At 35.2% G+C, this 15,842-nt stretch overlaps 1 protein-coding gene across 1 annotated transcript in view; it reads left to right on the top strand.

Annotated features, from left to right (window-relative positions):
* Positions 1–15,842, top strand: part of whrnb (whirlin b) — a 280,302-nt gene that overhangs the window by 100,086 nt on the left and 164,374 nt on the right. The window contains exon 2 of the mRNA XM_030144436.1: positions 12,771–12,941. Within this exon, the coding sequence (XP_030000296.1) occupies positions 12,771–12,941 (171 nt within the window). The remainder of the gene's footprint in view (positions 1–12,770; positions 12,942–15,842) is intronic.

Raw genomic sequence — 15,842 nt, 5'->3', positions numbered from 1 at the left:
TGTTTCTCAAGTTTTCGTTCATTTTTGTGCATGTTCTGCTTTTTTCTTAATTCTTGTGCGTGTTTTGCTTTGTTTTAACACTTTATTTGATCACATTTAGTTTTTTTTTTGTTTATTTCTGTTCATTTTGTTCATGTTTCTCAAGTTTTCGTTCATTTTTGTGCATGTTTTGCTTTGTTTTAACGCTTTATTTGATTTTTTTTTTTAAATTTCTGTTCATTTTGTTCATGTTTCTCAAGTTTTCATTCATTTTTGTGCATGTTTTGCTTTTTTCTTAATTCTTGTGCGTGTTTTGCTTTGTTTTTGTTCATTTTTGTGCATGTTTTGCTTTGTTTTAACACTTTATTTGATTATATTTAGTTTTTTTTGTTTATTTCTGTTCATTTTGTTCATGTTTCTCAAGTTTTCGTTCATCTTTGTGCATGTTTTGCGTTTTTTTACGCAGCATTTAAAGATTATAAGAATCAGAATCTCTTTATTGTCATTGTACAGCGAAATTGAGGTAGAGCTCACCAGTTTAGTGCAAAAAATTACAAGGCACAACAAATAACAGTAAGAATGTACACTTATTTACATTAGAAAAAATAAAAAATAAAAGTATTGCAACTAGGAATGTTTGTTAAAAAAAAAAAAAAAAAGTATAGAATAAAGTGGTGCAAATAGCATGAGAAGACACTGTAGTCACTTTTTGATTGACCCTCAAATTGTGAGACTATAACTTGCACGTAAAATTTATCAAATGGAAAAATGACAATTTCGCCAAAACTCTCATTTTTCAATTCAAAGTTTTTGTGCTGGCAAGAGAGGATTTTTCGGGGGTAGTGCAATTGATATATCATGCAAAACTGCAATGGAAAGACCTTTTTCTGCAACTAGTCACCTGAATAAAAAAAACCGGATGTTGACGTACGTTACAACAGGAGAAGAAGAAGAGATTTAAAAGAAACATGGCGTATGTGTGGACACACCAGGAAACCCAATCATTTTTTAATTTAGTACAGGATAGAGGGGTAATATATAATAGTAATAAATATATCTGTAAATCAACATGATATTTACGTTCATCGTCATGTTTATGGAATGACTTCTCGTGTCATCTCGCGATAATAAATAAACAAATCATCGCATTTGTCATTTAATGGAAAAACTGACATTACGCACTTCTGTTTTTTTCGACATTTATTAAATATTAATAAAGTTTTGTGTATATGTCTGATGGAAAAGCAACTAGTGTTATTTTGTGCAACTGTTAAAATAAGCCTCTATGAGTTTTAGTTGAAGAAGAAAACTTGATGATACCATAAAACAGATGTGGAAACAATGAGCTTTATACATTATTCAGCGACTGATCCAGTCTGTGGATGCATAGGGTTTATTAGTGGATTTGGTCTGGAGTGTGTTCTGGCGCCAGACCTGCTCCTGCTGTTTGGAATATTAATACTAAATAGAACCATTGCATGTAGCCTAGAAAGCCTGGAGTCAAATTAATTTCAAAGAACGAAACAAGAATAAAATGTGCAAATCTGAAAACATATCACAATTTCACCTTGATAAAAAAGGATTTCAGTCATTTACACAGACTTTTAAAACATTCACTGGCATTAAAAACGCACAATTATTGAAGGTTGAAAAATTATTTTAAATAAATAAATACATTTTTATAAACATCATAGTTCCAGAATGTTCTTGTCATTTCATGTCTTAGGAAAAATTGGAAATATTGTGGTGCGATATTGATATAAAACCTAAAATTCACAGCTTTCCTGCTCTCTGAAACATGGATTAAGGATTACTCAACCGTTTAATGACACCAGAGAGGCTGTTAATACATTCTGAATAAATCTGTAGTTCAAAACTGAGGAAATAATCAGCATGCAAGGGTTAAACCCATTATTATTATTATCATTTTGTTGATTTATTTCAATTAATTTCTTGCAACATTGATTTTTTTTATCCATAACTATGATTTTAAATGTTTTACCTCTAAATTTCTCAACTATTTTTCCTGCTCTGGCTGTAAATAATAATTTTCTACCACAACTAACCATCGACTTTCTTCCCATTTCACTTAGGAAGAAAAATCTCCCATTAAACTTTGAGGAAATATTGAGGTTTCTGAACTATATTGAGATAAAACCTAAAATTCACAGCCTTCCTGCTCCCTGAAACATGGATTAAGGATTACTCAACCATTTAATGACACCAGAGAGGCTGTTAATACATTCTGAATAGATCTGTAGTTCAAAACTGTGAGGAAATAATCAGCATGCAAGGGTTAAACCCATTATTATTATTATTTTGTTGATTTATTTCACTTAATTTCTCGCAACATTGATTTTTTTTAATCCATGACTATGATTTTAAATGTTCTACCTCTAAATTTCCGAAATATTTTTCATGCTGTGGCTGTAAATAATAATTTTCTACCACAACTAACCATCGACTTTCTTCACATGTCACTGAGGAAGAAAAATCTGCCTTTAAACTATAAGGAAATATTGATGTTTCTGAACTATATTGAGATAAAACCTAAAATTCACAGCCTTCCTGCTGTAAGAAAGTAATTAGCATGCAAAGGTTAAAGCAATTATCATTATTATTTTATGTATTTTTTTTTTTTTAACTTAATTTCTGTCAACATTGATTTTTTTCATCCATGACTATGATTTTAAATGTTCTACCTCTTAAATTCTCAAATATTTTTCATGCTGTGGCTGTAAATAATAATTTTCTACCACAACTAACCATCTATTTTCTTCGCATCTCACTTAGGAAGAAAAATCTCCCATTAAACTTTGAGGATATATTGATGTTTCTGAACTATTTGGACAAAAATATTGAGATAAAACCATCAGAATGTACACAAAAGAGAGTGTTTTGAGTCAAAGCAGGATCTATGACAAACCCAAAGACATACTGGAGTCATCGAGGTTAGAAACAGGGGGTGGGAGTTAGTCATTCTGAGGTAAGATACACTAAAGTGCTCATGGGAAGTGTGCACAGAGCAGAAAACAGCAAAGAGAAAAACAACAGCCATGAACAGAAACAAAGAGATGTTGAAAGATGTAACAAGGGAACAAAGACTGAAAAGTAAGCAGCTTTCATTTCTTACAAACTGCCAAATGTGTCCATGCTGATCTGTTCCTTGTTTTCTGATAAACATCACGCTGACTAAAAATAGTGCATCCTCAAGACCATTTGTGGTTCACACAAGGAAACTGGATGGTAATTAAAATAAACTTCAGAAAGTGTATACAGGGCATTCAAAGCTACATATAGATCAGGGGTGTCAAACTTATTTTAGTCCACATTCAGCCCAGTGTGATCTCCAGTGGGCCAGACCAGCAAAATAATAGAATAATTAAGCTATAAATAAGGTCAACTTTGTATGTTTTAAAATGAAAGAAGTAAAATTGCATTATGAAAATGTGTACATCTATGAAGCATCCTTTAAAAAAGTGGGAATATCAGGAACAACCCTGAATAACCTGAATGTCTTAAGAAAAATAAGTGTAATTTAAACAATATTCTGCCTCGGTTTATCATTTACACATGTACATTACAATTAACATATCACACGGGATCTACGAATACACAAAACACTTAATAATTTTGAGAAATTTGAGAAACAAGATCACAATTAACAGAAAAAAAACAACAAATATAAACAAAATAAAGTACAACAAAAGCAAAACTTGAACAAAAATGAACAAAAATTTGAAAAACATGAACAAAATGGATGGAAATAAACAAAAAAAGCCCAAAAAATGTGATCAAATAAAGCAAAAACAGAGCAAAGCATACTGAAAAAAGAATGAAAGCTTCAGAAACATGAACAAAATGAACAGAAATAAACAAAAAATGACGCAATATGATCAAATTAAGCCCAAACAAAACATGCACAATTTTTTTAATTTAAAAGTTCTGTTTTTTTATTACTATTATTTTTCATTATTTTATATTGTTTGCTTTTGCACTATCCCTATGCATGTCAATTTTTTTCTTGCACTTTATTCTGTTGCTGCCTAAATGAACAGAAATAAACAAACAAAAACAAAAACTAAATATAATCTGTAGGAATGGGAATAGATAAGACTGTAACGATTCCGATTCCATTATCGATTTTGCTTATTGATCCAATTCTTTATCGATTCTCTTATCAATTCTCATCGGGTGAAGGAATAATAGAGTACAAACAGGTGTGTTTGTATTAACTGTCTTTTATATCTCCATCTCAACGCAGAAAATATAACATATACAGTATGTACAACTAATAAGAACAGATGACGCCGGGCCCGGTTTGTGGGAGGGGTACAGTGAAAGTGAAACTAAAGACCCTTTATTAATTCCTCTATTGCCGCATTTCCACTAGATTGAACCGGTTCGACTCTGCTCGTCTCCCGTTGTTGTATGCCTCATTTCCTTTCCCCTAGCTTCGGCAACTTGTATTTGAGGGTGTATGACGTTTGGTGCCTGCACCGGAACCGGAACTGGGCCTGGATGACGTCCTGCAGCTAGATTTACAAGCGCCGCTAAGTAGAGAATGAAATGAATCACATGCTGTGGACGAATGCTTGAGCACAGTGGAGGGATTCCACCCTTTAGAAGAAATGGAAGCTTTGACAGTGTTCTAGTGGACCTGGTGTCATCTGTTTGGAACGTTTCTGCTTCAACACCATGTTGGCTATGTTCTGACCAAAACAATGCAATGTACCCATGATGCTCCATGATGATCACACATGCGCAACAAAGGCAGAATCGATAAGCAGAATTGTTAAGCAGGCAGGCAAACAATTCCAAGGAATCGAGCTACTGGGATTCTCGATTCCCATCCCTAATGATCAAATGAAGCAAAAAGAAAGCAAAACATGCACGAGAATTAACAAAAACAAAGCATAACATGCACAAAAATTAAAAAAAGAAAAACACGCACAAAAATGAACGAAAACTTGAGAAACATGAATGAAATGAACAGAAACAACAACAAAAAACTAAATATCATCCAATATAGCAAAAACAAAGCAAAACATGCACAAAAATGAACAAAAACAGAGCAAAACATGTACAAAAATGAACAAAAACAAAGCAAAACATGCACAAAAATGAACAAAAACAAAGCAAAACATGCACAAAGATGAACAAAAACAAAGCAAAACACGCACAAAGATGAACAAAAACAAAGCAAAACACGCACAAAGATGAACAAAAACAAAGCAAAACATGCACAAAAATGAACAAAAACAAAGCAAAACATGCACAAAAACAAAGAAAAAAAAAAAACATGCACAAAAATGAACGAAAACTTGAGAAACATGAACGAAATGAACAGAAACAAACAAAAAAACTAAACATGATCAAATATAGCAAAAACAAAGCAAAACATGCACAAAAATGAAGAAGAACTTGAGAAACTAACAAATTTCCACAAATTCCTCCCACAGGCCAGATTGAACCCTTTGGCTGGCCAGTTTGTGGTCCTTGGGCCGTCTGTTTGAGTTGTGAAGACACCAGCGCTGGTGACTCCTGGACCATATTGACTGTGACTGGTTGTGCTTGTGTTTCCTGGCGTCTTCGCTGAGTCTGTGTGAGTCACAGCCACAGTCAGCGCCTCGGCCTCAAAGCCCGCATTGGCTCTGTTCATAAAACGGCTAAATGATGTGACAGCAGATGCAAAGGCGAAGGGGAGCCGCAGCGGTTTAAATAGCACAGCTGAAAGGAGTATGAAATCAGTGACGGAGACGTGATTCAACAGCAGACAAAGGTTCGACTCGATGGATCTGCACCGACAGACGGGAGGACGCTGTTATTCCATTTGGTGTAATTCCTACACATCAAATGAGACTGAATAATAGTCACATCTGCTGTGAGAGGCAGGCTGGTGGCAGATGGGTGCGGGTGCAGAGATTGTGTAAGAAACATGAGATTCATTGAATGATTTCGCAGTTTGTGAAAAGGTTTTTGATTTGTGTTCTGGTCAAAGTTGTAACTACCCCGAAGTAGATTTTGATGCTGATTGAACTGCATCCATTTAGGCCTGGCTGTGTGGTTCAAGGTTATTATCATTAACAAAAACTAACAAAATGATGAAAACTAGAAGTGTAAGAATATTTTCATTAACTGGAATAAATAAAAACTACAATTAAAAGAAAAAAAACAATAACTAACTGAAACTGCATTGTGTGTTTACAAAACTTACTAAAACCTATAAAAATTCTGGACAAAATTCCCTTCGTTTTTGTCTTTGTCAGTGTGTGATTGATTGGAAATCGATTTATTTCGCTCAAGCAATTTTATCTGGTGGCACTTCACAGTCCGTCACTTCTCGTCACTTGTGGTTTCCAGTCGTCTTCTGGTCCCCACTCTACCTGGAAACATGGAGACTAAAGTTGGGAGAAAGCAGCAGAGTCCTGTCTGAGATATATTTGAATACGACGACAGAGAAGAAGAGAAAAGATATAAAAAAAAACCCCTAAACTAAAACTAAGCATTTAGAAAATAACGAAAACTAATAAAAACTAGCAAACCTGCTCTAAAAACTCATTAAAACTAACTGAATTAGAGAAAAAAAAAGTCAAAACTAAATAAAAACTAAACTATAATGAAAAATCCAAAACTATTATAACCTTGGTACTTATCATATATAGCACAGGTGTCAAACATGTGGCTCATGGGCCGAAACCAGCCCATCAAAGTGTCCAATCTGGCCCATGGGATGAATTTGTGAAATACAAAAATTACACTGAAGTTATTAGCAATCAAGCATGTTAAAATCATTTTAGGTCAATTTAATCTAAAGTGGGTCAGACCAGTAAAATACTATCATAATAACCTATAAATAATGAAAAAAAGCTAATTTTTGTCTTTGTTTTAGTTTTTAAAAAGCAAAATTACACAGAAATGTTTACATTTACAGAAGAGCCTTTTAGAAAAAGTGTGAATAACCTGAACAAATATGAACATCCTGAAATGTCTGAAGAGTAGTATGTCTAATTTTACCAGTATTCTGTGTGTTATTAAATGTTTTGTGTATTTGTAGATCCACTTTGATCTGTAAGTTGTGATGTATAAATGATAAACTAGGCACAACATTGTTAAAATTGCACTTAGTTAAAAAAAAAAAAAAAAAAAAAATCAAGTGTGCTATTTTATTTTTTGCTATAACACACTGTTTTAAGCATTTAATACATACAATAATGATAATTAATGGCCAGATGTTGAAAGTTAAGTTCTGCTCTAAAAAGGTGCAAAAGTATTGGCAAAAAAAAAAAAAAAAAAAAAAGATTTTCTGACACTTTTTTATTTTCAAACCCCCCCCCCCCCCCCCCCCAAAGAAATCTGGGCTGCCTGTTATAATGGTCGTCCAATGGGAGCGATATATAAAACTTCACCAATTTCGGGAGGCATATGACCATGAAGAGCTCTGAAAACGACCACCAGAATCTTGAATTGACCCTAAAACTTTATGTGATGTCAGTTTAAAGATGACAAAATGGGACCTTTTAGGAGAACCTGGCAGAAGAAGAAGCCTTGACCTTTTGTAGAAGATCCAGACATGATTGGCTCAGGCAGACGAGTAATGAATGACGCTAATCGAGCTGTGACGAAATGAAAGCATGTATAATCACTTCCATTTCTAATAGAGACACGTATACTTAAGACGGGCAATCAGTGAGTAATAAAAGGAGACTGACCTTAACTGATCTTAGTGGTTATGAGGTTAGAGCTTACGTTCCTCTGTTCTCGGTCCTGCCAGGTGGATATTAAACTCTCTCCCTCTGGTTGATTTATTTGACTCCAAACTTTTTATTCCATAAGCTTAGAGTCACTTGGACGGCACCTCTGCTTTTAAATTGCTGCTGACTTCAACTCAATTTGCACTTAAAAAATGTAAAATTGCCCTTTAAAAACAGTCAAACTTTTCTGTTATTATTACTAAATTATTGTTTGTTTTATTTAAAGGTGTGGGAGACTTTCGTGACCAGTTTTTCATCACATCTGTCCAACCTCAGTCATATCCTCAGTATCATGAATCTGTAAGTCTGTCTGTCATTACTCACCTGAATCTCTTACATTACGGTGAACAATTTCTTAGTGCCATCCGCCACAAACAAAACGTGTGTTTACAAACAGAGCCGGGAGGTCACTCGGGCATCTTCGGAATTTTGTTGCAACATGCATTGTGGGAAATGGAGGTTCGTGCTGCTGCGGCAGTGCAACCATATGATATTATATGGATGAAACAAACACGACGCGGAAACGGCAGGAGGAATATGCACGGAGGGAAGGGAGCTCCTGCCGTTTCCGCATTGTGTTTGTTTCATCCATATAATATCATATGGTTGCGCTGCTGCTGTCAGGCGACTGCGCGAACCTGTTTCCCACAATGCATGTTGTGACAAAGTTCTGAAGATGCCCGGGTTACCTCCCGGCTCTGAATGTAAACACATGGTTTGTTTCTGGTGGATGGCACCAAGAAACTGTACACCGTGATGCAAGATATTCAGGTGAGTAATGACAGAAAGAATCATGTCTTTATTTATTTCTCAGGTTTGACAGACCAACAGCTGACCCTTTGGTGTTAGTTTAACCCTTTCATGCATACTGGTCACTACAGTGGACAGCTATTCTAGAGCTGTTCTCTTGTATATTCATGGGTTTTGTTGTGCTTTTTGTTTTTTGTTTTGTTTTTTTTGTTATTTTTTTACACATATCTTTATTAAAGTTTTAAGACACTACATATCTTTTCTGACATGAATTGGTGACATTATGCAGATCTCTCCTGAGCATAAACCCCCAGAATCACAAGCCCTCCCCATACTTTTCACAGTGTATCAGTAAATACATGTTTCTGTGCGTCAAAAATTAAAAGTGGTGTCAAGCTGAGTGGACATTTTTGCAACTTCATGAAAAATAGGTTCATAAGAATTTTTTTTTTTTTTAATGTATTTTTTACATTTTTAAAGTATTTTTAATTTTATTTATTTATTTATTTTTTTTTTCAGAAGAACATTTTCAATCGCATTGTTTTTTTCATGCCTAAAGAGGAATAATAACACTCAGGAAAACATTTTGTTTAAGGTTCTCATAATTTGTGCATGAAAGGGTTAAGAGTATAAGGGCATTTTACAGACTTTAGGCTTTAATGAGTCCTATATTTAAATCCTTTAGGCCCTTTTGAGAAAAAAAAAAAGTGATTTGTGAGAGGAATGTTCTGCTGTCCTACCTTTTTAACATTAAAGCTGTTTCACAAACTTTTTTTTTTCCCCGAGACCCACTTTTCAAAAACTCCTCTGACCTAATTCACAACACGTCTTATCTATAAATCTTAAGAAGTGAATTAATGCCTAAATGAACATTGCTCACCATTTTTATTATCGTTTCATATCCCATTATAAAATCTTGAATACCAGCCTTCTCAAAGAGATAACGACCGATAAATTACTTTGTTTTATGCATATTTTATTCAAATCAAACACACGTTACATACTTTAAAAATGAGACAAAATACAGACATAAAGGTGGAGTTAACAGGGAGTAGTCAGCAGTATAAAACAAGCCTTTCATATTTTTACATAGCCTTGATTAAATGTTAAGAGCGTTATTATATGGACACTATTCAGCTGAAGAAGCATGTTCTAATGAAGTTTATTGACGTCTCCACTGGCCCCACTGTGGGATATGGGAGTGAACGCATTATGACCTGTAGGTGTGTGCAAGGAGCTGGAAGAAGAACCTGCTTACGTGGGATTTAGACAACATTCAAACAGCAATAATTACTGCGCAGTTTGGATTTTTTGGTGAATTGATACATTTCTACCACAACTATATTACATATACTGTAATATTTACATGTTTTAACCCTTTTATGCATGAATTGTGAGAACTTGAGTCAAGATTTATTTTTTGAGTGTTTTTATTCCTCCTTAGCCATGAAAAAAACAATGTGATTGAGTCTTTTTTTCTATGGAGTTCCAAAAATATCCATGCATTTAATTTTTGAAGTAAAGAAACATGTTTAAAACCAAATATCAGAAAGTGATATGAAAACAATGAAATAAAAACATTTTTAATGCTGCTAATCTGATGTCTTCTCACATTTTAACTTATTCTAATACTAGTAATTACTCACTTCATGGAGATAATATGCAAAAAAACAAAAAAAACAAAACCTTTTTGTCAAACAAATAACAACTGATTTACATTCAAACATGTCACTGCAGATCAGGTTTATCAAGAACAGCACAGTTACAGTAATGGTATGAATATCAGTGTATGGGATGATGCATAAGTGTCCACTGTGTTGGCTGATATGGAACTAAAACAACAAAACCCATGAATATACAAGAGAACAGCTGGAGAAGAACTGTCCACTGAAGTGACCACTATGCATGAAAGGGTTAAAGCAATCAGATTACCTATAAATATGGACGAACATTGTTATAAAACAAATAATAGGGCTTAAAATTAGAGAAAAGATCTGTTATTAGTTGGTGTTTATCACATAATTTTATGTTAAGAACTTGTATATCAATTAACATTTGATGTAATAAAATGATATACCACACATAAAAACACTTATCTTTCAAAACCTGTCAATTATCTGTTAATAAACTAGTTGTCTGGATTTTAATTCCAACAATTTACCATTAATTTAAGTTGATGTAAAATACAAACATTATATTTATTAGTGATGTGACATTCACGAATGAATCGAATCTTTTAAACAGCTCTTTGAAATGAATGAGAACCAAGTCTTTGTAAAGAGCCGTTCTTTTTTTTTTTTTTTTTTTTTTTTTTTTTTAAGGAGGGAGTGTCCAATTGCCTGTCAATTTAGCACCACAGGGGAGGCACTGGGCAGGAGGAGAATGTTCGAGCAGAAAAAAAAGAGTGCACTGCACATGTCTCATGGCAAGTTAGCAAAAAAGCAACAGTTTGAAGCGTGAGGTGAGCATAGAAAAGTTTGAGAGTGAGTGAGTGACCACCTGAGAGTAATGAGCCAAAGAAAAAGGAGGAGTATTTGGATGCACTTTTCAGAAAGAAAAGATGGGCATGCAACTTGAGAATTGCACTGTAGTTCAGGTATTTAAGTAACTGCAGTGATTAATCACTGTTGTGTTTTGTGCAATTTTTTCCGTATGTTTACACACATTTATTCTTCTTGTTTTGAGGAGAATAAAATGTTATTTCATAAGAAAATCTTTTATTTTCTTCTTCATTTTTAGGCTACAGACTAGTCCACATAATGTACTGTGATATTTTTGGTCAAATTCCATCATTTGCCTAATGTCACCTCTCATGTCATGTCATGTATTTAGCCCACACATTTGAACTAACTATTCTTTTTTATGGTAAGATTATACTTACTGCCGCGCCAATTAAACACCTTTAAAATGTAATGTCAATCATCACATGCAGGCTAATTAGTCATTAAAACATTGGTGTTTCAAAATAATGCAAAAAACATAAAAGAGCCAGTCTTTTGAATGGCTCTTTTCAGTGAACGACTCCTGATTGAACGGCTCCCTTCAAAGAGCCAAAAGTCCCATCACTATTATTTGTAGGTTTTTTCACATTCGTTCATGCGGCTTTCTTGAATAACTTCTTGTAACAGAAGTACAATTTTGACAAGAAGTCACAAAAGCCATAGAACAATATAAAGTCAACCACAGTACAACTTAAGTAGCACAAGGTTTGCTTTTGGATGGCAAGTCTGACATTTAGCATATTAATTAAAACTAAAGTATCATGGATGAACAGGAAAGGCATTGTTCAGCCCATGGCTTTCACTCATGGTGCACCTGAACAAAAATACAAACACAAAAAGGCCAATAAACATTACCATACACATATTAACCCCAAATTTACACTAACACCACAACCCTGCTGAACCCCTGCACAGAAAAAGAACACAGAATCAACGACATTCCCAATACCCACAATGCAATGCGGCAAACTTACCACAACATTATCTTTACTTTTAAAAACTGTCATGATACAGATAATCAACCATTTATATTTACAATATTCTACTGCTAATTTAAGAATATGTGAAGTGTTGTGGTTGAATCACATATAATTTTCAGTGATACTAAGTTGTACAATCCACTGATAAAAACTGTATTTGGACAGTTTATCAGAGCTTACACATGTTATACATTCACAAAAATACATTTATTCAACATTTTTGTTGTGAAACCTCCCGTGATTACACAAGATATTTGTCACGTAACAAACAACTCTTGTTAAACTTACAGAACAAATACTTCTTTTATGGTTAATTGTCAGTAATTTTATCTCATTTTATTTATTTATTTATTTTTTACAGTATTAAACTTTAAATTAACAGTTTAATCTCATAAATAGAAAAAAAAAATTGTGAAATTACAGTACATTTGCAAATGTATTTTAACTGCATTTTTCTGTGGAAAAGAAAAGCTTAAAAAAAAGGAAATTTTATGGTTATCCACAGTTGCAGTTTTTTCATGTTATTTTACATTTGACATGTAAAATCACAGTCTGTTTTTGTAATTCCATTGATATTTTCCTGTATCTTACAAATACAGGAAAAATCTGTAAAATAAACGGTAAAAATTCTGTTAAATTACAGATTTTTTTTTTTACAGTGTATGTAGTGTTCTGAATGAATAATCAAAGATAAACCTGCCCACATCTCCGCGACTAAAACCTAACCAGGAAAACGGACTGGATTTGTTTGGGCTTCTTTTCATATAATACATGAGATTTGACATTCATTTCCTGTCCTGTTTCAGGTGCTGAAGGGATGTAAGAAGCTGGCTCTGTCGGTTTGCTCCATGGGTCGGATCCCCGGCGGGTACATCACCAACCACGTGTACAGCTGGGTGGACCCCCAGGGCCGGAGCGTGTCCCCGCCACCGGACACCCAGGAGGCCAGCCAGAGGCAAGGCATGGACGAACGGACGGTAAGAAGAGCGACCAAAGGGACCGCTGAGTAGAAGTGAATGTCAGATCTCATAAAACCTCCGTCAGTCAGCGTCGTAGTCTCTCTTGAGTTTGAAGCGTTCCAGTCAGGTGGGCTCAGAAGCACTTTTTGGGTTTTGTTATTGTCCTCCAGCTCTGGTCCAACAGCCGTCACTTCAGTGCTATAAAACACTCTCTGAGGACATCCTGACCTTTTGGTGCTGTGACATTTCAGAAGACACCCTCATCACGCACCCACCACAGGCCTGTTGACACTCACCAGACACGAATAAATATAAAAAAAACCCCATCTGAATAAAGCACCTCCTATAATGCTTCATGACTCTATTGAACACGCCAGTAAAAGTAAATCACAAAAACCACAATTCATTTGGGTTAATGGATTACCGTGTCAGATATCTTCATATTTTATACACCGGGTACTCTTTTCGCTTTGCTCTGAATTAAACTGTGTGCCCATGTGAAATACTTTACTGCCAGTGTTTCTCCACCTTACTCCAATACTTCTATAAAAATGACTGTCTGGTTAAATCAGGGCTGCCCCAGAGGGGGGTCGCGTAATTTAAATTAACTCACCAGTTATGTTTCGGATGGAAGGACCAAACCAGGAGAAATGAAGAACTCACCAAAAAGAAGGGTTTAGGTTTTAAAAAGTTTAAAGAAAACTTGATTTATTGCTTCAGGCAAAAATAGAAAAAGTTACAAAAAGAAAAAAGTCGGTTATTAACTAGTTTTGCATCAAACACCCTATTCATCTCTGAGCTTCGTCATCACATTTTATAGTCTTTGGTGACTGGTAGAAGACTTTCCACTGTTTAGTTATTCCCCTATTTAGTTACATAAATCCAACATTCTCATATGATTGGTTTGACAGTTGTTGCTGGGTAAAACATGTCACATCTTGCGTCAATAACTCCATGTAAGCTAATTCTAAGAAAAAACACATTTGAATGTTCACTTGAGTTAATCACACCTCGGTTTGACATTTGCACCAATAATTTAGCTTACGCTGCATATTTTAACCACAAAGAGTTTCCGTAAGTACGTTTAGTTCTAACACTTGTGCAATTCTTGACCACAGAAAGTCCCTAAGTTCATAATCAATATTAACTCAGCTCGCTTTTTCTACAAAGCTGCAAGATAAGCTCTTTTTCTTAGAATCTGACCTTTTCTCCAAGTTCAGCACACATGAACCTGAAACAACCCTGATGTATGATGGTTATCTGACATTTTAAAGCAAGATTCAAAGTCACACACACTCAACTTCCATTCAACGTAAGATACGTCTCACAACTCCAACACCATTTATATGAACAACATGATAAAAGTTCAAAGGGGATGGACAGATGGATGGACGGACGGATGGATGGATGGATGGATCATGAATAATCATGAATAAATCCCCTTGTCACAATCATTTCATAAGAAAATGTCAACATATTAAATATTTAAAAACCATTCTAACTAATGGACAACAGTGTAGATAGATAGATAGATAGATAGATAGATGAAGGTGCAATAATAAACTGTAATGTGAAATGTAGCTGTACAGTAGGATGGGGGTGCATAAATAACAGTAAAGTACAAAATGGACTTATGGTTTAAGGCTGCATTTAAACATCATCAAACACATGTATTTTTGTTCCAAATGTGATGTCCTGCAGAACAGCCCGACATGAAAATGACAGGAGGCGTAGCGCGACTCCCTAGATACAACAAGCACCTGCAGCTAAAATAAGGCCCCTGTCTGTTCTGTATTTAACAGACTTTGACAGGAAGGTGAATAAAGGTCAAAGAGCACGAGGAGGGATGTGACAGCGGTGTGAATAAACCTTAGGTGGTTGTTCTGTGGTTTTCCTGGTTCACACTGGTCAGAAGTATCCGTACTTACAGTTGGGCTCCAGGGGTGATGATGTACAAAGTTTCAGAGTTTCTTTCAGTTTAGTGTGGACTTGGAAATAAAGATAAAACTCCAGACGATAAACAGACGTCTGCGTTGTGGAGTTACAAAGGAACAGTTTTTTCCTGAGGCTCCAGGTTTACTGTGGCCTTTGATTAGTTTCACATGCAAACCAGACAGGTACATGTGACTTAAGCTGCAGAGAAAACCATCGCCAGGGAGCGTTTTTGTGGTGGTGGTCCCATGAGTATTGTGATGAACATGAGTTAGACCAGTGTTTTTCAACCTTGGGGTCAGGACCCCACATGGAGTCGCCTGGAATTCAAATGGGGTCGCCTGAAATTTCTAGTAATCGATTAAAAGAAACAAAACTAAAACTTACTAATAGAAAATATATGGTGAGTTGACAGAGACAATCCCAGTCCATGAAAGTCAAGACAAACTGTGAGTCTGAAACTGCAGCACTGTGGTTCTGTTTATCTGTCAAATGTTCATTGTGGTCGGTTTCAGATGCTGCAGCTCTTTCATAATCCATAGTTTGAGTTATTATTTGTTCAGTATTAATTGTCAGCCTTGTAAATCCAAGCTGGACTGACTGGAAAATCCAATTCTCCCTTTGTGCAGTAATCTACACCTGGCTTTTCTGCCTCCGTCCACAATAATATACATTATATAGACTAAATGTCGTCTAAAATTAATGTTTATTTGCAACATAGCATAGCAAATGGAAACGGAAAAAAGGACTGATTTACAAAAAGGCTGTTTACAACTATGTACAATTTACGAATTGTCGCACACGAACACATGACGACTGATGATCAACACACAAGCAGGAATCCCGGTTGGGAGCTGGCAGCAGACAAGGAGAGACCGAGCTGGAGGATCCAGGGCCAGTTTTAAAGGGGCCGGGTAATCTCACTCCACCAATCAGCTTCCTGCATGAAACAGAGGACACAAGACAGGCACAGCCCACCTACAGGAC

This window comes from Sphaeramia orbicularis, chromosome 9, assembly GCF_902148855.1.
Source record: "Sphaeramia orbicularis chromosome 9, fSphaOr1.1, whole genome shotgun sequence".
Lineage (NCBI taxonomy): Eukaryota > Metazoa > Chordata > Actinopteri > Kurtiformes > Apogonidae > Sphaeramia > Sphaeramia orbicularis.
This window is presented reverse-complemented; position numbering and strand designations above follow the sequence as displayed.